The sequence below is a fragment of the Strongylocentrotus purpuratus genome, unplaced genomic scaffold (assembly GCF_000002235.5).
Source record: "Strongylocentrotus purpuratus isolate Spur 01 unplaced genomic scaffold, Spur_5.0 spur5_scaffold_16, whole genome shotgun sequence".
NCBI lineage: Eukaryota > Metazoa > Echinodermata > Echinoidea > Camarodonta > Strongylocentrotidae > Strongylocentrotus > Strongylocentrotus purpuratus.
In genome coordinates this window covers 17,424,319-17,449,077 of record NW_022145601.1, presented here as the reverse complement: position 1 = coordinate 17,449,077, position 24,759 = coordinate 17,424,319, and the positions used below count along the sequence as shown (strand labels likewise).

General features: G+C 38.0%; 2 protein-coding genes across 3 annotated transcripts in view; both read right to left on the bottom strand.

Moving 5' to 3' along the window:
- The window catches only part of LOC576306 (procollagen-lysine,2-oxoglutarate 5-dioxygenase 1), a 49,090-nt gene extending 40,755 nt beyond the window's left edge, over positions 1–8,335 (bottom strand). For both annotated transcript variants that reach the window (XM_030986945.1, XM_030986946.1), the window contains exons 1-7: positions 8,182–8,335; positions 6,977–7,077; positions 5,290–5,426; positions 3,611–3,725; positions 2,486–2,641; positions 1,722–1,785; positions 644–741 (exon numbers count right to left, since the gene is read on the bottom strand). In XM_030986945.1, the coding sequence (XP_030842805.1) occupies positions 644–741; positions 1,722–1,785; positions 2,486–2,641; positions 3,611–3,725; positions 5,290–5,426; positions 6,977–7,077; positions 8,182–8,278 (768 nt within the window). In that variant the 5' untranslated portion in view covers positions 8,279–8,335. The remainder of the gene's footprint in view (positions 1–643; positions 742–1,721; positions 1,786–2,485; positions 2,642–3,610; positions 3,726–5,289; positions 5,427–6,976; positions 7,078–8,181) is intronic.
- A 6,551-nt stretch (positions 8,336–14,886) lies between these two features.
- On the bottom strand, positions 14,887–16,290 carry LOC115924690 (opsin Rh1-like). Its single transcript, XM_030987435.1, has one exon. It carries the CDS (start codon positions 16,078–16,080, stop codon positions 14,887–14,889), a length of 1,194 nt encoding a protein of 397 aa, XP_030843295.1. The 5' UTR covers positions 16,081–16,290.
- Between the last annotated feature and the right edge of the window lie 8,469 nt (positions 16,291–24,759).

Genomic DNA, 24,759 nt, shown 5'->3' with positions numbered 1-24,759 from the left:
CGGCAGTGTCTTCCTCTCCAGGCCTTCGGAAACAACTTCACAGCTCCAAGACCCCCAAAGCATCGGGGGAGTACATGAAACCTGAACAATAGTTTAGTAAAATAATGAATTAGTTGACACTGCTGTACATTCTCCACGGAAGCCAGAAGGAAGCTCGTCTTATCCAGTATCGTATCTGCGCATGTCCTGACCGGTTCAGTGTGAGAGGAAGGTCGCCCTCTACTGTTGAACGTTGCATTTGCGGTAAGGTCACTTGAGGTCACACCTGAACAAGGCTAGACAGGGTTATATGTATTATTAAAGGCATCGTTTAACAATGGTAAATCTGAGATGCATTGCCTTACATGTTATCAGTGTCTGTGATATGGTGTAATTGAAGCCCTAAAAAATTGCGCTTCAAAATGATCATAAGTGCCTCAAAAAAGTAAAAATCTTTGAGTGACCGGTTTTACCATACTCATTTTCCCCAATAGACTGTAGTGTTATAAAAACTGAAACTTCGATTTTCAATTATAAATATCTTGATAATTCCTGACTGAACTAAAGGTTTATAATTATGATTGCAGCATGAGCTAAATCCAGGATTTGTTTCAGAATCTGAGGCAATGTAACCGAGCCACTTTAAGTCATTTGCTTTTCTTACCTTGGTAGGCCCATTGCCATGAAGAACACAGGGTACTGTGTTATACTTGGTGTTGTGAAGAAGATTGTTTCCCCCTTCAAACCTCAGCGTTATATCAGCTAGATTAAAAAAAGAAGAAGATAGAATACGGGTGTATACATACATACCTACAAAGATGCATGGAAGTACACATATTCATGTATCAAATGGTGAAGATGTTCTTAAATTAACCTTTTGTTTGTGTGTGTTTCCAGCACAAGGTTAACTTTTCTTTTATTTTGGCCTCCTATTAAAAAAATATGTTCTGTTCTCATAACAATGGTAAACCATTCATCAGAAGGAAACAAATTTAGTTCATGTAGATCCCATATATCATTGTAAGACAAGAAATGCAAACAGCACTGTCAAATATTTAAAAATAAATAAACTGCAAGATGAAGAAAAGCAAATAAGGTCAAAATAAACAACCATCCCCTCCACCATTGTCTAGGTTTAGGGTGGTCTGGGCCCTCTTACATAAAAGTCAAGTCGCAATTAACCGCAACTCAGATCAAACGCAAACATCATACGCAACTTGCATAAAGAGAGCTACAATTGAAAATGCATAAAGATGTGTTTACGCAATGGGCTTGCAATCTTGGGATTGGTTTTCAGAGTTACGTTTAAATGCAAATCTTTATGCAAGAGGGCCCTGCTCCTGTAATCATTGGGCGCGTTCATGCTTGATTTTGAAGGCAGAATGAGCGATTTGTAACGCTCATCGTAAACGCTCATCGTTATCGCAGTTCCACGGTGCACTATTCATGCTCACTTCTCCAGGCAATTCTCCTTGGGTGGCCTCAGCTGGATTCGCAAACCTGTGTGCGCATGCTACGTAGACCCACTAGAGGTCAGTGCGTTGACCCCATTTAAACGCGTTTACAAATTGTAAACGCATCTTTTTGTGAGTTTACGATCGGGGATCATGATCGCCGTTTTTCGGTGATTCTACAAAAGTGAGCATGAACGCAATCGTGTTTTAAACTAAACGCGTAACAGATGCCTGATTCTGGCCGTCAAAATCAAGCATGAACGCGCCCTTAGAAGCTCAGGTACATACCTCTTGCCCCATTGATATTCTGGAAGATGACAGCAGGATTATCCAACTTGATATTCCACTTATGCTGCAGAAGACAAAACATTAACAAGAATAAATTTCAATTATTTAAACATATTTGTGGCTTACACCCAGTAAATAAGATTGATTGATCGATCTGTACTGAAAAATAAGTCAGAAAAAATCTTGGAACCAGCGGGACTTGAACCTGCATCTAATGCTTGCCGGGCAGCGACTCTACCACCAGGCCATCACTGATCCATGGCACAGTCAAGATGAACTAGAAACAAATACCCAAGCTCTCCTGATTCATTCTGACTTATTAATATTCATTAGTCTGCCACAGGATAATAACTTTTATAAATGTAATGCTTACTGGGAGAAATTTAAATTATTTAAACATATTAGTGGCTTTTTTTCCTGACTTGTTTTTCAATACAGATCGATCAATCGATCTTATTTACTGGGTGTAAGCCACTGTTTGCTCTCACCATTATGAACTGTAGATAAAATGAATTCCTTCAATAATGAGTTATCCAAAAATTTAAATTCTATAGATTTGTGACCAGTGGCATGAATAGCCTGCCATCCTAAAAGTCCAACTTAGAGTCGATCTTAGTCTTTGTGAAACACCCCCCCCCCCCAGAACAAATAGGAAGCGGGAGAATTTTTCTACATGTACCTGTATTTTGAGAAGATATTCTCTCTCTATATCTTTACATCATAGCTGTTTAAAAAAAAAAAAAAATCAATATATCCTTTCTTACCCTTTCTGCAAGGTAGAGTTCTGTAAAGAAGAGCTGGTCATCAGCTATATCTTCTATTGGTTTGTACGAGAGGGCCTTGTAGATGTAGGGGGCGTAGCCCATGTAGAGTCCAGAGCAAAGATACGGGTAGCCATTTTCAACTTTAGGATACTTATTCTAAAGGGGGGGAAAAGAGAGAAGAGTGAAGAAAATGTAGTCGCGCCGCGGCACTAATGTCTTTTGGCAAGACATTGATCTACATTTAACACACTCAACCCAGGTGATGTAAATGGGTACCTGGCAAGAATTAATTCCTTGAAATACTAGAGCGCAGTAATGGCCACCTTGCTAAAGCCAGGGTAATAATCGGGGCAGGGCAAGCAAAGTCACAACGTGAGGGACATGTGCGCTATTTAAGAAGGCACACTTATTATTATGAAATCAAAAGTGGTTATAAGAGCGAAAGCGAAATAGAGTTAAGAGGGAGAGAGAGAGAGGGAGGGAGGGAAGAGAGAGGGAGGGAGAGAGAGAGAGAGAGAGAGAGAGGGGAAGAGAGAGAGAGAGAATGATTAAAGAAAGAAACGAGAGGGAGAAGAAAAAAGGGGAAAAGAAAATCATGCATGACCATTGTTTTCTGCGTTTACTTGTTTGATACCATTTTCTCTGACAAGACCTACAATCAACCACCAATAAGCCAAACAAGGTTCTGTTGATTAGCCCTCACTTGAGAGGTCTTTTTGTCAGTCTACCTGACCTTTCACTTTCAAGCAATTTACAATGATTTCCAAGTAAGTTCAAGAATAATTTCATCAATAAGGATACTGTTTACAGCATGACACTGGAAATGAAATTTCAGGATAACTTTTCTTCCATCAAGTGGCAACCTCTATGGAGATTATAACCATGAACCACTTGTTATTTCTTTTTTGAACATGACGCAAAGACTTTCAGGGAATTGGCCCCAAGAACGATTTCCATACCTCATTATAAGATATCAAAGTCAAATTGCCATCGTAATATTTGCAAATTTCGAAGGGTGATGCCCAAGGCTATTGCATTGATTTTTTTTTCTTCCTCAGAGACTTTGCGATGGTGTAATTTGCGGAGGCTAAAATGGTTTTGTAGTATCATGCAAAATATATTTACAGCAAGACTTTTTTCAGGCCAGATGTACGTCTCAGCCGAGAAGAGTAGATTGATCTGGTATGCTTTGAACTTCCTCAGCATCTCATCAGCATCAGCCAGGAAAAGGACATCATAACTATAAAAAAATCAAGTACAGAGGGAAGCAAGATATTTATTTATTCAATGTTTACAAACATATAATTTGAGTTTTGGACTGTAGCAAATTTACAAGCATGAACATTGGATCTGATTATGGCCCTGCAGAAAGGTTAAGGTTTTTTTTTATGGAGATCAAAAGTTTACCTCTCAAAGAATGATGAAGGGATTTTGAATCCCTAAAAGTACCGTAAATACAAGATTAATATTTCTAAACAAATCACAAATAACAAACCCAGAAAAAAGGCATTGAATTTGTCAGAGAGACGAATTAGTTGATCTGCCGCTTTGATCGAGACATAACATATGTAGAACCTCAATGGGAGATTAGCCTTTAAAAAAAATCCCATTCTCCACTCATATAACACGCCTATGTACTAGCTCATTAGGGAATTTGTTACACTACACGGCCGAATTATCTAATAACACAGAGTCAAAGAGAAATTCAGACTTTGAAAAAAAATTGCATCCTCCATTCATATTGATTCATTGAATTTTACATGAATGCGATGACTTGTCAGTTATGAAAGGCAGGCTTTGATATCTACTCAATCTATCAAACAATACAAAATCTAGCTGAACAATATGATTTATGGGCATATGGTTGGTTCTGTGGTTGTGGTTAACAGCTTAAGTGTATTAATTGGATTTACCACATTCAGATTCTGAATATTGGCAGCGAACTGAATCGTATTGAAAAGGATGCAATATTCCCCCTCTCTCTCTTTCTCTCTTGCATTGGACCCACTGGACTTTGAAAAAACGACAAAGCATTCTAACAGCAAACGTGATACATGAAATCGCATCTCCAATTCATATCCTATCAGAACATGAAAGAAAAATTGGGGGTCAACAGCCATTCTGAAGAGTTATAGCTGATTCAAAATAGGTACTTTTTTTACCACTTTTGGCAATTTTTGCATTTGCGGGTGGGCATCAGTTTTGAGGTTTAACAAACATCTAAGAGCTAAATTTAGATCAATAATTGCTAAAAGTGATTTGAAATTGCTAAGAATAGTATCAGCAACACAATACAAGTGAAACAAATTGAATCAATACATTCAGTAAGAACGGATCACGCAAAAATGCCGCACATGCGTCTACGCGCGCATATTAATTTTTTTCTTCTTAAAGGTCTGAAACCTCATGGCAGCCCTAGCCATTGATATTTTCCCCCTCAAGCCACCAATGTTCCGTATATGCACCAAGGGCGATATGCACGGCCCAGAACACCAATGGCACAGCTTCTTGAAGATTCTTGAACTGCAGCCGAACGGTACATGGCAGTGAACTCACCAGGGGAAAAAAAAGAAGAAATCAAAAATTGATTTTTTATTTTTTTTGGGGGGGGGGGGGATTGGGGCTGCTTTTCAAGCTTGCTTGCATGAAAATAACACTAATTAATTTGTTTTGCATTGAATTCTATGCAGATTTGGGGGGGGGGGGGCTCTTTTATGACTTTCGGGGGCTCTTTTTGGCATTGTGGGGGCAAATTCACCCCTAGCCCCCTTGTATATTTTCCTCTGACATAGCAGTGAACTCACCTGTCTGTGAACATGATGACAAGGTCTTCATCGTCCTTGTACTGGGCCACCGCCTCCCTCAAGAGGTTGATTTTGAATCCGCCTCCGGGACCATGCTCAATATCACCTCCTTTCCATTCTTGGTCCATGCCTACCACCTAGCATAGAGAGAGATTTGAGGAAGGGGGGGGGGTTGAGATGGAGAGAAAGGGGTAGGGAAGGAGGGAGGGAGGGAAGGAGGGAGGGAGGGAGGGAGGGAGGGAGGGAGGGAGGGAAGGAGGGATGGAGAGAAAGAGAGAGAGAAAGAGGGAGGGAAGGAGGGAGGGGAGGAGGAAATAAACAAAGGAAATAAAAGAAGGAAATAAAAAAGGAAGAAAAGAAGGAAATAAAAAAAGGAAATGTGGAGGAAAGAGATAGGGAGAGGAGAGAGAAAGGGAGAGGAGAGAGAGAGGGGGGAGAGAGAGAGAGAGAGAGAGATGGGGAGAAAGGGAGGAGATTATGGAAAGAGACGGAGAAGGGATGAGAGGAGACAGAGAAATATAGGAGAAAAGGGGGAGGAAAGGGGAATAAAAGGGGAAGTGAAGATAGGGAAAGGGAAAGGTAGGAAGGAGGGAAGGGAAAGATATAGGGAGAGTTAGAGAGGGTGAGAAATGGAGAGAGTAACAGAGAAAGAGAGATAGGAGAAGGAGAGAAGGCAAGGGAGAGAGAGAGAGAGAGAGAGAGAGAGAGAGAGAGAGGGGGGGGGGGGAAGACAAAAGAAAGAAATAGAAGATGAAATGTATGAATAGTGTTAAGGGAACATTATCAACAGCCTCAACATTAAAACTATCATTACACCTTTATTCAGGATTCCTAATACAGTTTGGATCCCTTTTTCAAACTACACAATTTTTTCATTCACAGGTACAAATCAATACTGGTATTACTTTAAAGCTCCAAAAGTCTACTTGAATGGATTCTTGATAATGTTCAATTACACTTTAAAAAAAAAAAAAAAAAAATCAAAAAAAAAAAAAAAAAAACTAACATTGAACATGAGACACTAGACAACTTCCTGTCTGTGACTGTCCAACCTCCATGCTTTTGTCTGCCTATTAAAAAGCCTACTGACAATAAAAGCCTTTACACCAGCTCGGTGACTTCCTGACTTCGCAGGTGATTATCTTCTTTCCTCCTACTGAATGGAATACAAACAATGCCCCAGCCACACCGACAAAGTCCAACAACAGACCGACTAGGCGACACCACACCAACCAAAGACCTGTACATTACCCCACAAATGGCTAAGAATCAGACTGTTTTAGGTCGGTTTTGCAGTGTGCCTGAGGTATACATAGCATTCTAACCATGGAAACTACCAGATATATTGAAAGTACACGTGTATCTATCAGTTTTTAAAAAAAAGGCATTTTGGTCTATATTTTATGCAAGTTCTTTTTGGTTTACTGAAGTAAAAATGATGTTTCAGCCAGGTAATTCTGATGTTTTCCTTTGTTTGTGTTCTTTTTTTCTTTCTTTTAAAAAGCAATTCTTTAAGCTATGGTCAGAATCCAAAAAAGTAGCCTGCTCGGCGGCCGGGCGGCGACCGCTTTCTGCCCATTTTTTTTTGTTCAGGGGAGGGGCTCATGGCCCCCAAGCAATGCACATGGATGCAATATATATTTTGAAATGTTTTTTTAAAGGTCTATTTGGACTAATTCATCGTTACCTTGACATTGATTCCGAACGCCTCGGCGGAATCCATGTATCTTCTGAAAGCATCTGTTTCCTTGGTTGCTACAGTAACCACCAGAAGCTTTCCATATTTACCTGAAAGTAAAGAAAGTCACCACATAAAATTAATTTTCCTTTTCATAGATCCTTAGCAAAGTGTGAAATTAAAAGAGGAACTATTAGGTGGAGGGTTGCACAAATAAAAATATAATGCAACTGTAGATCCAAATAAATTCAATTACAATCCAATAAAATGGTTTCTACTTTCTTGTCCCTGTCAGCCTAGCTTTTAATATTCACCATACTCATTTGCTAGGTCTAATTTATTCTTCTTTTCTCTTTCTTCTTTTTATTCTCATATTTTCTTTGAGGTCTAATTTCTTCTTCTTCTTCTTCTTCTTCTTCTTCTTCTTCTTCTTCTTCTTCTTCTCCTTCTCCTTCTCCTCTTCTTCTATTTCTTCTTCCCTCTTCTTCTGTTGCTCCTCCTCCTCCTTTTCTTTTTCTTCTTCTTCTTCTTCTTCTTCTTCTTCTTCTTCTTCTTCTTCTTCTTCTTCTCCCTCCTCCTCCTCCTCCTCCTCCTCCTCCTCCTCCTCCTTCTTCTTCTTCTGCATTTTCAGTCTCCAGCTCGCGCTACCATTCATTTATATGTCCTATCATGCCTTGCCCATGAAATTGAAAGTGTGTTGCATACTTGTCCATTCATGGCCATGGTCATTCATCTATTCATTCATTCATTCATTCATCCATCCATTCATCCATCCATTCATTCATCCATTCATCCATTCATTCATTCATTCATTCATCCATTCATCCATTCATCCATTCATTCATTTGATTCACAATCACCTGCACCTTTGCCACATATTTAGTGATTTATCAGTTTTATCACAAACCAAAAATAATGATACACTGGATTGATTAGGAACAGCAGATCAATTGAATGAGAGACGAATTAAAACCACTTCCTGAAAGTAAAAGTTGACATGCACCTGTTTATCTTCCATTCATCAGATCAGAGGGCTACGTGCATTACGAGACGAGGTCAATGGCCTATGCCCGGAGCCGCGGCGCACTCATCAACTAATTTACGCTGCGAATGTTAAAAACAAAAGCTGATTTGTACGGACGAAATGCATCATGTTTTCACACATTTGAAAGAATCGGTTAGTCATCGTAATAATATTACACGGATATAATTACCTTCTTTTTCTGAATCCGAGAGAGCAACATCGGAGAAAGACAGCAAAGTGATGAAAATGATGACGGAAGTTAATGCTACGTGGCAGATCCCCGCCATTTTGATGTCAGCGTGAGTTGGTTTCGAAAATTCGGGACTGTACTGATATTTGACCCACGTAGCTAGATGACAGCTACTAGGTTTGTTGTCATTTTACACCTGACCAAACTTGGATGTGGTCGAAAGATGGCGCTGGTTCACCAGTGACTAGTTTCAGATCCACGATGAAATTGAGAGTCGATTAGTATCAATCCATCTGCTTGCATCTCTTTCGTTTGTCTCCCTCTGTAAAATTCGCCTTTGAAAAATGTGCCTATATATTTCAAACGTTTTGCATCGGCAATTTTTGTGTAAGGCCTTTAGGTTTGCCATTCTTCACCTCTTTTCTCAGAACCCCCTCCTCCCCCTCTCGCTCAATTTCTCTCTCTCTCTCTCTCTCTCTCTCTCTCTCTCTCTCATTCTCTTTCTCTCTGTCTCTCTTTTCATCTCCCCCTCTCTTTATCTCTTCCCCCTCCGTCTCTCTTTTCTTCCTTTCCCCTCGATGAATTAGGCTACTGTAGAAGAAAATTTTCATACTGACCAAGCCGATAAAAATTAATACATGTTCACATAATACGAAGGCCTAATGATGATAATACCTGTTGAAGGGGGGGGGGGGGGTAGGCAAATGTTTCGTGATTATCATGTATGCAGATAGACAAAGGGGAGGACATCCCTTCGTCTATGTCTTTGAACTTTAACTTAGAGATCAGGCATATCGTATTACTCACAATTCAACATCGCTGGCATAATAGGGTTACCTAGGGAGTGTTTCACAAAGACTAAGATCAACTTAAGTTGAACTTAACTATGGCAGGCATTTTATGCCACTGGTTGCTCTCACCATTGGTCTCTCAATTACGATCTTTAGATAATATTTTTTCCTTCAATAATGAACTATCAACAAATGTAAATTCTGTAGATCTGTGACCACAATTGGTACGTCCCTTGAGAAACCAATGCCAGTAAATGATGAAAGAAAATAGTGGCATGGACAGCCTGCCCGTAGTTAAGTCCAACTAAAGTCGATCTATAGTCGTTGTGAAACAATCCCATGGAAAGGAAAATGGAATGAAATACTGAATAATCCAGCACGATGCTTTTTGAGTGCATTTATTTCACCATTTCACAAATTACACACCTTTTTTTTTAATTTTTTTTTTTTTTACACGAACACCGTTTGTGTTAGGCCTATAACCTAATAGCTATACATTCAGATTCACACTCGTTTGGATGCATCAAAATATTTCACATTGAGTAACTATAACTGACTGAGTGCTCAATATCAGTATATACATTTGTTATATAATTATTTACATTATTTATTACACGAACACCGTTACTTTTTTTGGCCTATAACCTAGCTACACAAACAGGTTAACACTCGTTTGGATGCATCACAATTTTCACAATAAGTAACCATAACTTAGAGAGTGTTAAATATCAGTATATACATTTCTTATATATTTATTTACTTTATACACATATTGCATTAATCTCTTACTTTTTTCATCATGACAACATAATATTGGAATACTTTTTTGTCTTGAACAAAAAAACACACATAACTATCTGAAATGTATTACTTATCAACATTCGGTGATGGAAATAAAGCCTCTATACATTCAGGTTAAAACTCGTTTGGATGCATTAAACTATTTAACAATGAGTAACTACAACTGAGAGAGTGTTCAATATCAGTATATACTTTTCTTATATAATTATTTACTTTATACACATATTGCAACAATTTCGTACTTATCTCATCATGAAAAACGAAAAACACCGACTCCAAAAACCGAAAAACTATCTGAAATGTATTACTTATCAACATCCGGTGATAGAAATAAAAGCCTTTAAAAACAATCTACGTTATACAACATTCCTACAAATAATTATAGTCATCATTATATTCATGTATATTTTGATATTTTGATATTTAATTCCATTCGAGTGCAAAATTACGTGTGATTCTATTCGAAGTTAGATGCGGACTTAATATGCCCCAAGGGATAAACACTGAACTTTTGAAATGGCATGCTTATTGTATAGAGATGTGGGAGTGAATTTAATTTCGTATCCAGGCATTCATACTCCACGGAATCGACAACTACTTTCGAAAGATCAACCAAAGGCAAATTCAATAGCATTTTAACCACTTGACTGCTATTGGCTTAAAGGTAAAGACCAGTATTGGAAACACCCCAATTTCAAAAAATGAAATGGAAGCTCTTATTACCAATCATGTGAAAGAATATGTTTTGAATATTACATGATGATACAAATTTTGACGGGAAACCGCCTACTAATGATATATTTGGTTAATTAGTGTATCTCTCGCCTGTTGAGAGATATGAAATGCACGTGTCGCGCACTTGTCGCGCACGTGTGTGTAGTCCCATATACATCTTTCTGTGCAGTACGTGCTTCTAACTTTATGAAGACTTGGCCAATTATCATTTTGATGATTCCAGAACCTCGCAGTACATCTATGCTAAATGATATCAACCTTTTCTGATCGATTTCACAACGTTTCTTTCACAATGCGATCGCATGACCATAACTGGTCTTTAACTTTAAAACGCATTCATTCCCCCCTGTGCTACAGCATTTTGGGTAGCAGTCAAGTGGTTAATATTGCGTCAACTCGATGTGCGACGACATTACTACCGCGTAATCCGATTATCTGCAATATGGGAAATTACAATAAGGTACTGGTATTGAGTTGATTTGTCGAAAATAGCCTCGCGGTCGTGTTATATGTAAAATATATATTTCTAATACATAGATGCATACACAGTCAGTGGGCAATGGTGTAGTGTTGGACCAGCCATTGAGGGGGAGAGGGAGGGGCATAGTGTCAGGAGGGAGGGCCCAATAAAAAAAAAACTCCCGAGTTTACCATAAAATGGGAGGATACGAGGCACGGTGAAGGAGAAGAAGGAACGCATCATCTGTGTTTCACGGTGCCCCCTCCTCTATGCTCTCTCCATTTATTTTTAAAAATCTTTCCCCCCCCCCTCTCTCTCTCTCCCTCTTTATATCTTTCAATTTTCACCCCTTACTATAGGTCTTAATATGTTTTTCATTTGATTTGGGGCAACTGCGCCCTCCTCCCCTATCGTGCCCCTTGTAGCTATACATGACGTCATACATGACATCATGACACATGACATAAATACCCTTATAGTATTTTTTCACCTGGCAATTAGAACGTTGTCAAGTTTAGAAGCAAGGAATGTATTTTCTTGCCGAAAGACATACTATAGTGCTTCGACTTGGTTTTTAACTTGACCCCTCGACCCAGAGTTTAAAGGTCAGTCTACAACACTAAGATTGACATGCTTCAGAGTAGTTCAGACGTTATTTTTAGACAAAATAGAGAACATTATGCTGAAACATGATAACTCCAGAAAGGAATTTTTTGTCGGATGTTACTTTTGCCAAGGCTTTATCCATCAAAGTATTTCACTTACAAGGATGGAATAAGACCCTTTTTTCAATTTTGATTTCGAGAATCTATCATTTTAGATTTTGCTCTAAAACCAAACGAATTCCGTTTTCAAATCGTTTTTGAAATTAGGTCATGTTCTAATTGTGAAATCTGTGAACAGAACTAAATATAATTCTAAAATGGTGAAGCGATCATAGTACTCATGCATATTATTTCCTTGTTATACATAATAGAGGTAAATAGTTTAATATTCACAATCTGTACATTCAAATCAACACCTCTATGTGGTTGTAATAAAGCACCACATGCACACACATGACTATATAATCCGACCACCCAAACAACAATCATGTTAATTAAATCGATCCAGTACCGGACTAAAAATCTGGATACTTTGTTCACCTGCTCTGTGTAATTACGATTACCTTGCAAAATACATTCCAACACGTCAGCCACGTAGTTATATATACATATACAATATTTACATTGACAGGCTATACGCCCTGGGCCCCGGCCGTCTCATGAAGATTTACCATCAATCTAAAATCAATCATAAGTCCTACAATCAATCGCAAGTTGCGATCTCCTATGTCTTATGTTCATAGTCGCAATTGATATCAATCGCAAATAAGTTGCACTTGATTTCAACTCTCAACTTTCAAGACGGGGCCTAGGGCAAACATGCACGTGATAAAATGCTACACAATCGACGACTAGCACAAAACTAGACATCAGCTACGTATTTATATACACAATATTTACATTGACAGTCTAGGCCTATATACGCCTGATAGTAGTTATATTACACAAATACAAATTGGAAAAATGCCCCAAAATGCACATTTCTTTGTATCATCTTTGTACAATAAAGTCTACTTCTGTTATATATATATATATATATATATATAAGAAAGCTAATAAAATAGTTTTTTCTCGTTAAAAATTATGTTGAAAATGTTATGTACTGTCAACATTATCGTGGAATACAACACTGAAATCAGTGATACCACGTAGTCAACCACTATCGGTATCATAATTATGGAATTAAGATTTATATTAAAAAAATAATGTTCAAAGCATTGTTACATATTCTGCAAAAATGAACATAAAGTGAATATTCATCAACAACGGTGTAGCTTGAGGAATATGCCTCATATAAATTACTGGTGCCCCAGAAAATGTGAAAAACGAAATTGAAAATGATTATCTCATTCTTAGTTATACAATACTACAACATTCAATATTTTACCCGGTCGCTATAGTTTTTCTCATCATTCTAGAAATGAGCACGTGATTTACCGCGTTCCACATACACTACCAACAACAAAAAACTAAAAAAACAAAACAGTGCTCCCCCTCCCTTCATAAAAGTGGTGACCCTCATTATCCCCGCTGAATTTTTTTTTCTCGCCATGTCGCTGTTAGTAGACTTATAGGCGAGAACACACGTCCTATTATTTTTGTGTTAATATAAAAAAGAATATACTCGCCTCACGTTCATACCAGAGACAATGGTCCTTGTTAAAATTGACCTTCCCTAATTATTCTGGTACCAATCCTTGATGTTAGTTGAGTTACTTTGGACAAGCAACACTATTTCTGTTCAATTTTATTCTACTGCTAGATAAGCATACATATTCATGCACATATAACATAACATTCCGACAATCTATGATACAATACTATAGTAATTAACAACATCATTTTTGAAAATAAAATCATAAAACTAACAACATAATTTCATGGTTCATTTCAATGTTCACGTTTTCCTTAACTCGGGACCCACACTTTGAAAAACAAATCACACAATGTTCACATACTCAAAGAACAACTTCAAGTCCCCGCCCCCCCCCCCCATCCATCCCCTCGCGTGACATCTTCCTAATTCGTAAGCTTGGCATTTTCAGTTTTAAATTGTGTAAATTGATGTGATTCTCCGTGACTCAATTATAATGTTCTTTGAATGACAAATACATATACGGTATGATGCCTAGTTTAACGACATCATTGACGTTTTTTGTTGCGGTCTTGTTTCACGATTATCGTTTCATAAAAGGAACGGAAGTTAACCGCATGAAAGTTTCCGCGTTTCTGAGTATTGTTTTATCTACATTGTGGCCAAACCTGTGGCTGTCACGGGGGCTGTCATCGTTCTGTTCTTTTCTGTTTTGGTTTGGTTTTGTTAAATTGTGCAGTGTTCCTTTTACATTCCACTTAGAGGTTTTTCAAATGACACTTCCGATGTCTTGTTTCATGAGTTGTGCTTTATTTTATTTTATCTTTTGATGTTGTTGGAAGTTTTAATCTTAAGAAGCTGATAAAGTTTCGCATTTCTGAATATTTGTTTCCCGTTTGGTGGAAATCGTTGAACTATAATGGGTATGACTTACAATCCCTACTTTGTTGACAATAAAGAAGAACAAAACCAAACAAACATACAACTTACTACGTCCGTAATAGACCTACTCAAGTTTAAATTCCGATTTTTGTTTTGTTTTCTTTTTCTTCTTTGAGTATAAATCCCACACGCAAGCTTATAAACTTACTTGCGCCGATCTTTATCTTTTTTTATTCAAAGAGAAACACAAGGAAACCACACTTTTACAAAGTGCAGATATCAAGATTAAAAGATTCGATTTTGTTTTACCACAGGCAAACTGACGTGAAAGACACAAAACCGACAACGAACCGAACAAACATAACCTCTCCCAGGCAAGATTTTGCCGTGTATTGGTTGGTTCTGAAATGGTTAGCAAAGTGAGTGGGGTATAAAAACCAGTCACACTATCAAACCGACCAACTCTTGGACATTTATGACCCCAGTAACACCACAGAGACCCACACCAGACGGACACAAGCTAAGTAGATTTTGTAGGTTTTGTATTTTGTCTCTGTGAGTCGTATTGTCTCCGCGTTGGCTGGTTGTAGTACTTTGATATGTATTTATCTACCTAAAAAAACGAATTATTTCGACAGTGTTCTCTATAGAATCTTGTAGTGACGACTATCTTTTTCATAATTTTACACAATCATCGTGTAAAAATCTTTTGGACGCTGCAGTAATTGCACATAACGTACGATAACATTTTCAATCATTGCAATTACCATTTTGACAGTCAACGTTCACTATCAACGCTCGATAAAATTTCCTCTCAAAAGACCACTTCACCATCATTCAATTTCCAGCAGGTTTGATAAACAAAGCATTGGTTTCCCTTCTGAATTTTTCATTGACGCCATAGTAGACAAACACATTGATGATGTGGTTTATCAGACGCATCTGGTACAGGAAGTTGACCGTCCCTTCACCGGCGGTCGTCTGCTGCATCTGCACGATATACCTCCTTGGGAGGTTCTCGAGGATGAGGACCGGTATACAGGAGAAGACATAGATGATGGTGACGATGAACATCATCTTGGTCATTTGGTCTTTTTTGGTACGAGGTTTGGACTTAGGAGCCGGAGCAGACGTGGCGTCAGATGCGACTGGCGCAGGTGTAGCTGGTGATACTTGATTCTTGACATTGAAGTGTCCCTTATTTGAAGAATTCGGGTGATCCAGGGAAGAGGAGATTGCAGGTATGGAAAGATGGTTTTCACCGAAGGCGACACGCGAATGCGCCGGCTCCGAAACGGATCCTTTCTGATTAGATGGACCATCATTTCTGCTTGCATGTCCACCTTCTAGATGGTCACCGTCAACCCCGTTTGTTGTCCCAGGCTCCTTCTGAGGAAAATCTGAATTCCCCATATCTTTCGTTGACACGGTGGAAGCTATACCAGCTTGCATGTAGGCTGTCTTCTCGCGATGGTGTTTTATTTTTCGAAAAATCATAGTGTAGCAGAACGAGCAGCTAATGCAGGCCAGGAGATAGATGAGGATGAGGATCATTCCGTAGGCAGTATTGATCCAAGCCAGACCTTTGTAAACGCAAACTGCCCCGACTGCATTGCCATGGGAAATGAACGGTATGCAAATTATCAAACAGAAAGCATTGCTGGCGACAACCCAAAATGTGCCTTTCTTTCTTGACGTTTTCAGTTTGAAAGGACTGCACACCATGACATACCTATCAATGGCAATAACGCTTGCCAACAGAGCAGATTCGCAAGCAAAAGCTCGACGAAAGAACCAGAAGAGGACGCAGTTAAACCGCGTTCTGAAACTGAGGTTGACAGCCCAAATGATGGCGGCGATGAGCAGGGCACTGCTCAGGAGATCGACGACGGCAAGAGTGATGATAAGGATGTCGGTGGACAGTTTCTGGAGTCTTTTCTGAAACACGCGAATGATGATGGCGTTTCCAATGATGCCTAAAACTCCGCAGACGACAAGATAGGCTACATAACATGCTACCAGCAACTCCATTTCGCTGATTCGCTTTCAAGAGTGCCTCCCACAAGAACATGATAGAGTTTATATAACTAGACAAAAACCCAGGTATGAATCTCCAGCAGTATTCACTGTCACTCGTTTCAGTCGTGAAAATGATACCGCAAGATGAAAGCAAACACACTTGCCTCCCACAAGGGCATGCTAGAGTTTATATAAATAGAAAACCATTAAGCAAACCATTCTAAAAAAAAAAAAATCGAAAAATCAGAGAATCAGACTGGTGACAGTTTTAACTACAAATAGGACAGATATGAAATTTTGAAACTAGTAATCATTAAACGTATGGGCCCCTCAGATTGACTGTGTAGGTTATGTCACTGTATGACGAAGTGCCAGACAACTTTTTTATTTGTTGAACACACGATCAACACACGTTATAACCTAAATGTTATTTATTTCAAAATCTATGTGTCAGGATAATTATCTTTTTTTCCTATGTAGAGAACATTTAAGAATCATGTTACTCCCCTAACTCTCTCACCATTGGTTCGATTTATTTCACACTTTTGTCATTCTGTTTCTCGGCTTATTTTTCCTCTTTCATACAAATGAAATTATTTTAAAGTATAATGCCCTTCAAGTGCTCCACTTAAAACTTAAAGGGCGTGTAGATTTAGATTCACTTGTAAAGCTAATGATGATGTGTCCTGGTTGGTATTACCTTGACAAATGTTTATCTAGATAGACGGTGCTATAGACATGCCTATTATTATTATGGTTTAGCTGCTTCATTAGTCTTGACAAACGCATCGACGAATCAGTAATGCCATTAGCGCATTACATATATAGAAATACACTCCCAAGACCCCAACAAATCATAAGCCATTATAATTCGTAGGAGCTGAAGGCGATCGATGTTTATTTCTTTCTGCTTCATGCAGAGGGCGGTTTTAAATGGCAATCAGTACTTCCGGGATTTTCTCACCAAGTTTCAACGAATCGTTGATAACTTGGCACAATTCTCAACGGACTGCGGTCAGAAATGAGAAAGGCAAATCAGGCATATGCTAAAGAGCATAATGACTAAACGAATAGGATGCACGGCTGAATCTGCGGTAAATCGATGGGCCCCCAAGGTACATCTCCATCGATGAGATATTAATGCACTTTCTTATTACACTGACAGAACAGGGAACGGGCTAACGAAGAAATGTGCGATTGGCGATTGGCGAAAAGTTGCCAGATGTGGTGATGATGAGCACATTGAAACTTTGTTTCCTTTCGGAATCCTCACCCCCCCCCAAAAAAAAAATAAATAAATAAATAAAAAAATACAGAGTAATTTCATTTTACCCCATAAAGGCACATCTTCCTGCATAAGTGGTAGGGTGGGTACAGACAAATAGCAATGGTGATCATCCCTGGTTATATTTTGCATAGAAAATATAAACCGATTGTACTCCGGGTTGTCGATGTGTGTTTATGTAGGTATGGTACATAAGTTCCTACTTGCTTGATATTGTTTTTTTTTTAAATCCTAGTTTAAAGGTGACCGAATTTACAAGCTGTGCTTTATGGGCCACATTGATGTACACTCTGACTTTGTGACATATTTTAGATACATTCTTAATGTATAATATAATGACATCACTTGTGACTGAACACTATGAGAAATTTCGAATGCGCCTTTTCTAGAAGTAAACGTGATTCCATTATAGAGCAATCCAGAATCACTATGAATATGACGGACAAAGAAAGAGGGCAAAATATACAGTTCCTCATTATACCCTCAACAATTGCTGTGGTAGACAAAGGACTGCTATTATGTAAAAATGTGTAGAACAGGTGAATATGCATGTGACACCAGTTCTACACAGCAGTGAAGGGATGTTCCTTTGTCTACCACAGCAATTGTTGAGGGTGGAATGAGGAACTGTATATTTTGTCCTCTTTCTTTGTCAGTCATGTTCATAGTGAATATCCCTTTTGCGTGCATGATAATAACATATTGCCTTTGCATTGCATCACTAATCTATTAACACGAACTAAACCACTTTCGATAAATCGACCTAGAGCAGTGTCACGTGCGTCACTTATTTAAATGTGCGAACATTAAAAAGACGTATTACGCAATCTGAACATGGTGATTTTTATTTTACCTGACTGCTAAGAAAGCATAAATGCTTGTAAGTAAGCAACCAGACGGCTGACGGCTTTAGGTCCTCTCCGAGAGACCTGGTAATGAGGATTAATGCCTTACCAAAGGACGCTAGCGCATCGCCTTGGTTTCGAACCCGGGTCACCGGATTACGAGACCACTGCTCTACCGACTGAGCTATCGCGCCTCCTCGACATGATTTTTATGAGACACTCAGTATTGAAATTACCCTTTAGTTGATTTTTCGAAAGAAGTTGCGACCAAGTTTGTTGTAAAAGAGTATAGGTAAAACTATTGGCATCAGTAGTTCTATTTCGCTAGAATACTCTTATCTCGTCCTTCTCTAACCCTTAGTGTATACAATTCGTCAGCGGAAAGTACAATGCCATGTCAACACTATTTTCCATATGCGCTCCCCTATAATTAATTACAGTTTAGATTATCAAATCAGTCTTCTTCCTCAAGGGAAAGTCAAATATATAATAATAATTTCTGGTGTAATTCAATTCAATTTAATTCAAGGTTTATTAAAAACATGTGTCGCAGCCCAATGGCTGAATTGGTCAATAACCAGTTATCTAAATGGCGTCTACCCAACGGCTACTACGCCATGGGAAATTATTCTTTAAAAAAATATATAATGGTGTAGAATAGTAGAATTACTTTGGGGCAACTACCCACGTCACATTAACAGTACAATTACGATGGATAACGTTGACAGTCCATTGGGTAATTCTTTAATATCTAAAGTACACCTGATTGCCATAACTACTCCTGTATTAACAGAACACAGTCATGCAATATACCCCACCCCCCCCCCCCCAAAAAAAAAAAAAAAAAAAAAATTATACCAGTATCTTTAATTTTTTAAAGGAAATATAAAGAAAAAAAAATCAAACAGTTTATATTTAACAGTATAACACCGAAGTCAAATAACGTTTTACCACATGGTACGGGGGCATTTTCAGGAAAGGTGAAACAAAAATTTCTTCGATTCCATGTTTGTTTAGTTTTGGTTGACAAGCACCTCTAAAATGCAATAACGTCTTTATTTAAACATGTGACCTGTGCATATTAGGGTTTGAAAAGTCTCAGTATCTCAAAATGTATTGACAGCATTTGAAGACTGCCATCAGCCTGTGATGCACCTAAATCATCGAAACGATTGACGTTGAAACTGATTTCTAAATCAGAGGTTATCGAGCACTGATTCAAAAGTGCCACCGGAATTTTTTTGCACATTTTTGTCAATGTAGTAGTAATGATCTCAGTTCACACTCTGGTTATAAAACTTCCAAACAAATTACATGACAAAAGGCCACGTTAAATGTTTTTTTTTACTTTCAGAAAGATAAAGTGCATTTTAGATGCCCACTCTCAATGTACTCATCTGTCAAAACGTTTCGCCCATTGTCAAAACTGTATGCTTCTGAATATCAAAATGAAAATTAACACCCAACATCGAGGCACTAAAAACATTTCCTTTTTCGTGATCCTTGTGAATGAGATATTCGACACTTTAATATTAAGGATATTTCAAGTGATTAATATTGTGTTAAGTCAGAAAAACAAACTCACAGTTCATCATTAAAGTATCATCTACAGATCATTATACGAGCATAGGTCATGAAGGATTATCATTATCTTCAACTTTTATTATACCATAGGAATGTACTGTTAAAATAAATAAATACTAATTTATTCTTCTTATCGAGTCACTACACAAGTCCCGTCCAGTGGTCCACACAGGCTTTGGCACGGCAATTCACGGCTTCCAGATCATCTTGGGTGCATGGCTCTGGCAGGAGTGGGCAAAATCTATCACCGTTTAGTTTCGAGCAGTTCCAAAGCCAAACAATGCATTGGTTTCTCTTCTAAAGTTGTTATTGACGCCGTAGTAGACGAATATATTGTTGATGTGGTTGAAGAGACGCAGTTGATATAGTAAGTTGACTGTCGCTTCCCCAAGAGAAGAACTCTGCATCCTGATGAGTTGTCTAGTTGGGATATTCTCAAGTGTTAGCACAGGTATAGTGGTAAAGATATAAATTACAAATATGATAAACATCATTTTGGTCATCTTGTCCTTCTTCTTCCGAGGTTTGAATGTAGCAACCTTGCCCGACGTAGCTCCATGTGTTGCTTGTACCGCTGGTGATACTTTATTCTTCACACCGACATGACCCCTGTCGGTATGCATCTTTTTCGAGTCCAAGTTTTCAGTCAGGGAGGACACTTCGCCTGTCATTCCATCATCGTCCAAAACCATTTGCGAGCGCAGCGCGTCCTCCCTGTCTTCTAGCCTCGTATGGCGGTCTTGCAAATCAAATTGACCAGGAATGCCCGATGAATGTCCTAGTTCTTGTGTTTCTTGCATGTGTTGAGGAGCTGTTAGGCATTTATTTATCGTGGACACGGTGCCGGAATTTATACCAGATTGCGTTACATATGCAGTGTCCTTGTTGTGCTTTCTGATCTTAAGGTAAATCATACCGTAGCAAAAGAAGCAGCTAATGACTGCCACGAACAATATACAGAGTGGGACCTTTGAAGATACGAACTTGAGCCAATTTGGTCCAAAATAGGCGCATACTTTCGTGTCGCCAACCCCGACTGCATTGCCGTATAAACCAAAATATATATTCGTCGCGAAAGATAATACGAAAGTCACTACAACTGAGATTTTTGCCACTCTTTTCGATGTCTTCAATTTACATGGACCGCATACAAAGACATATCTATCGAAAGCAATGGCGATTTCAAGAAACCTAGATTCATAAGCAAACATTCGACGAAAGAACCAGAAGAAAGCACAGTTAAAACGAATTCTAAATCCTTCAGTGACGGCCCATGTAACGGGTACCATAAACAGGACACTGATGAGAAGATCGACGGCGGCCAAGGCGATGATCAGTATATCTGTAGACAGTTTCGTTTGTCTTTTTTTGAAAACTCGTATGATGATGGCGTTACCAAGGACGCCGAAGACGCAGGAAATTACTAGGTAACTAATGTTGAAGGCAACCAACGATTCCATCTTGCAAACTCGGTTTTAGAAATGTAACTTCCAAAGAACATGCTTCGATATATATCACGAAAAGGGGAGAACGGCATAGATTTCAGACATTGGCATTGCATCCTTCAAGTCAGTCATGGATGCGTAACGGGAGAGGATTATCCAAGCTTACAGAAATAAAAAACGCTTCAGAGAAGTTTCCACCCCAACATGTGGTTTGTCTGCTTCATTGACTCGAAGCATGCTTTCTAATATATTCTTATATTAGTAAAGAGTAGATTGTGTTGATTTTCTTATTTCTCCATGGTTTCAATAAAATAAAAGTTTTTACTTGGGTAGGTAATCAAATGAGAAATATTTTTGCGTGCTCGAATTTCGACATCAGGTGTGGCTAATTAGCATATAAAGAAATACATTAATATTAATCTTACCAATTCTCATTCAATAACTACTAGCTGGATCATCTTGAAACTTTTTGGAGTTGTTTAATGTTGCTTTGTTAAAGGGACTTTAAGAGATGAGAGATAGTGGTGCTAAGGTAGTGACTTCAATGCTATATGTACAATTAAAGATAATCTGAAAATTTGAGTGAATACGGACCATTATTCATGGTACAAATTGGAAAAAACTGATCTGATCGATTCCTAAATTCTCCAAACTATATTATTACAATTTAATTACATTTTAGGTTAATGGAAATCGTCACAAAGCAATAAAATGGCTCTGCATTCCATTCCAGACATTTAAGTGTTGACAGATTTTTTATAGCCTGTTTATGTCTTTTTTTCATGAAAAAACGGTTGGGAAAATTCAAAAATGGGTGGGAGAATTTACTGTTAATCACTGTTAGAGGGTGTCATACATCGACTCCTTCAAAGAAAACCATAGATATCTTCGTGGTTTGAGAATTTTTTGCATGTCAGAGGGTTAGTACAGTGGAAGGAATATAGTAAGTAACATTTTATACACAAATTAAGCAACTTTTTAATCAAACTTCAACAATGTTACCAAGTCACTTAAAGTCAATGAATTACCCATTTGGTGAAAAAAATAATTCTCTTTATTTTTATGATTTTTTTTAATGACTTTTTTCTGGACCAATCATTTTTCAGATTACCAAATTATTTATTTATAAGCTAATTATGAGGAATACATTGCTGTTTTTTTAAAAGAAGTAATTTCCTGACAAGAACAGTCATTTTATACTCAAACAATCCATATCTCAATCACACCATGCATGCAACTGAAAATTTACTTTTGATAAAACAAGGAAAATAATCAGCTTTCCATTTTACATATATACACATGTTGCCAACAATCTGAAGTAAATTCTTCAAAATGGCGTAGTTTCTTAATTTTCCAATCAATATTTTTAGAGTAAGATATCAATCTAAAGCTCACTTCCTGCTCCACGAGAATCACTCAATGTAACAGTGTTTGCTGTCATCTGTAGGTGAGGGTTGTACAAAATTCATTCCTCCACTGAGTAAGCTCATGTAGTCTTTCTACACACAATTTTGTATTCGCTAAAATGGTTCGAAAAGTTCCAAAATACAACAAAAATAGGAATGGTTTTCATGGAACCAGATGGGTGACTTGAAAAAAGCCAGGATTGATGGAGAACTTAGCCCTCCAGAGCGGACAGCCTCTGAAAGAAAGCGGAAACTAAATAAGTATTCCCCCCCCCCCCCTAGCCCCAAATTCCAAGACTGGTCCCTTACAGCTAGATCCATGTCAGACGCTTAAAGGTCATCAATTTAGACAAATTAAATACCTTTTAACAACTATTTAAAGGCAATACAAAGTTTTGGCAAATTTTGAAAATTGGGTGGATAGTGACTCTTTACAATTTTGATATATTTGGATGTCCCTGTGGATGTATTAAAAGCACTAGAAAATTTAGCCCCTAAAACACTTTTGCCTTCCAGAAAAGTTGAATATAAAAATTTACCGGTGCTCCCGGTTAATTTTGATTAATTTAGAATAGCGCCTACGGTCGTACAATCGTATCTGCGACCATGAAAATCTCAGAATATGTAGTTGTAATATATAATTTCCAAACGGGAATAGCTAATCGGTGTTTTAGAGCATAATTAATATCTTGACCTTGAGAGGGAGCTATACAACATAAAGAGTTTATTATTACAATTTCATAACTCAGTAAACTCGATTTCAACCGCGACAACGATCACTGAATATTGTAGGATCGCATATGCTTCCAATATGTTCATTTGAACCAAATTCATGACCCCATACCACAACTTTGTATTACCTTTAAGATATTTTTAGTGCATTTTTTCGCCCCAAACTCAGGATTGAGCTTGACTGAAAATCACCGAATCAAATGGAATTAAATGAAATGATTTTGAACCAATTTGTTCGCATTATACAAGGTACTTTATCCGTATGGAGTTGGTGATGATTTCCATAAACATGAACTAAAAAAGATAAATAAATAAAATGGAATCATGGTACACTTGCGTCTCCACGATTAACAAAATGGCGATTTGCATTTCTAATAACCTAAGATTCATTCAATCGAAAAGGAGAAACGGTACATTCCGCAAGACTTAGAGTAAGATTTTGTTATGCTTTAAATATATATCATCGTGTCCCTAGCTGAACACTACATTTTGACTCCTATTTAAGGTACTATGTCCCATTTGCAGGCCCAACAAATGAAAAGGTTAAGTTCCACCGGCCATTTGAAATAAAATACTATTTTAGAACTTCCCTCCAAACGAAATCGCTTGAAAATGTTTTTTTTTGCAGGAAAATAACGACAGTTAGTTGTCGAATCGACTTGAGTGATTGGAATCATTTAAAGGTGAAATTCAAAGAAAATCACAAATATGTCAACTAATGTATCACTAAAAACTGGTAAGCTAACAGATGGCCATCGTACAAGTTTTAGGTCAACTACGTATCGGGTCGTTTATCAAAATACAAATACAACCACCTCCATAGCAGCTGGGATATACGAGAGATTCGCCAGAAAAATAACGATATTTTAATGACGTCACTATATGGACCACTACTGCACAAGCAGACGACATCCCATAAATAATGAACATAATTGCGAAGCTCTTATTTGTCAAATTATAATGAGTTTAGTGTATATAAATGTAATGGCATGTCAAACCATTCAAAAGGGGATATGACCCGATTCCGATAACTAAAATCTTTTGCTTGTAAATACACAGTATAGGGGTTAAATAACAATCAAAGAAACCAGACTTTCAAATTAAACCCCCCGGAATGATATTAAGGACGGCATTTGTTCCCTCTTTAAACGCCGGACATACCACGGTGTTTGCAGCTGAATATTCAATGGCGTCTTATTTTGTTTACAAGCGACAGATTCCTTTATTTTTGTATCGCTGCATTTGTCATCAAAATAAAACCATGCGCGGGGTTTAGAGTAGGAAATAGATTATACATTTAGCCTGTCGGTAGTGAAGTAAGAGAAAGAACTCAAGAGAAGATGAAAACACAGGCACTGAAAATGTGTGAGATGTCATGGGACATCGTCTGCTTG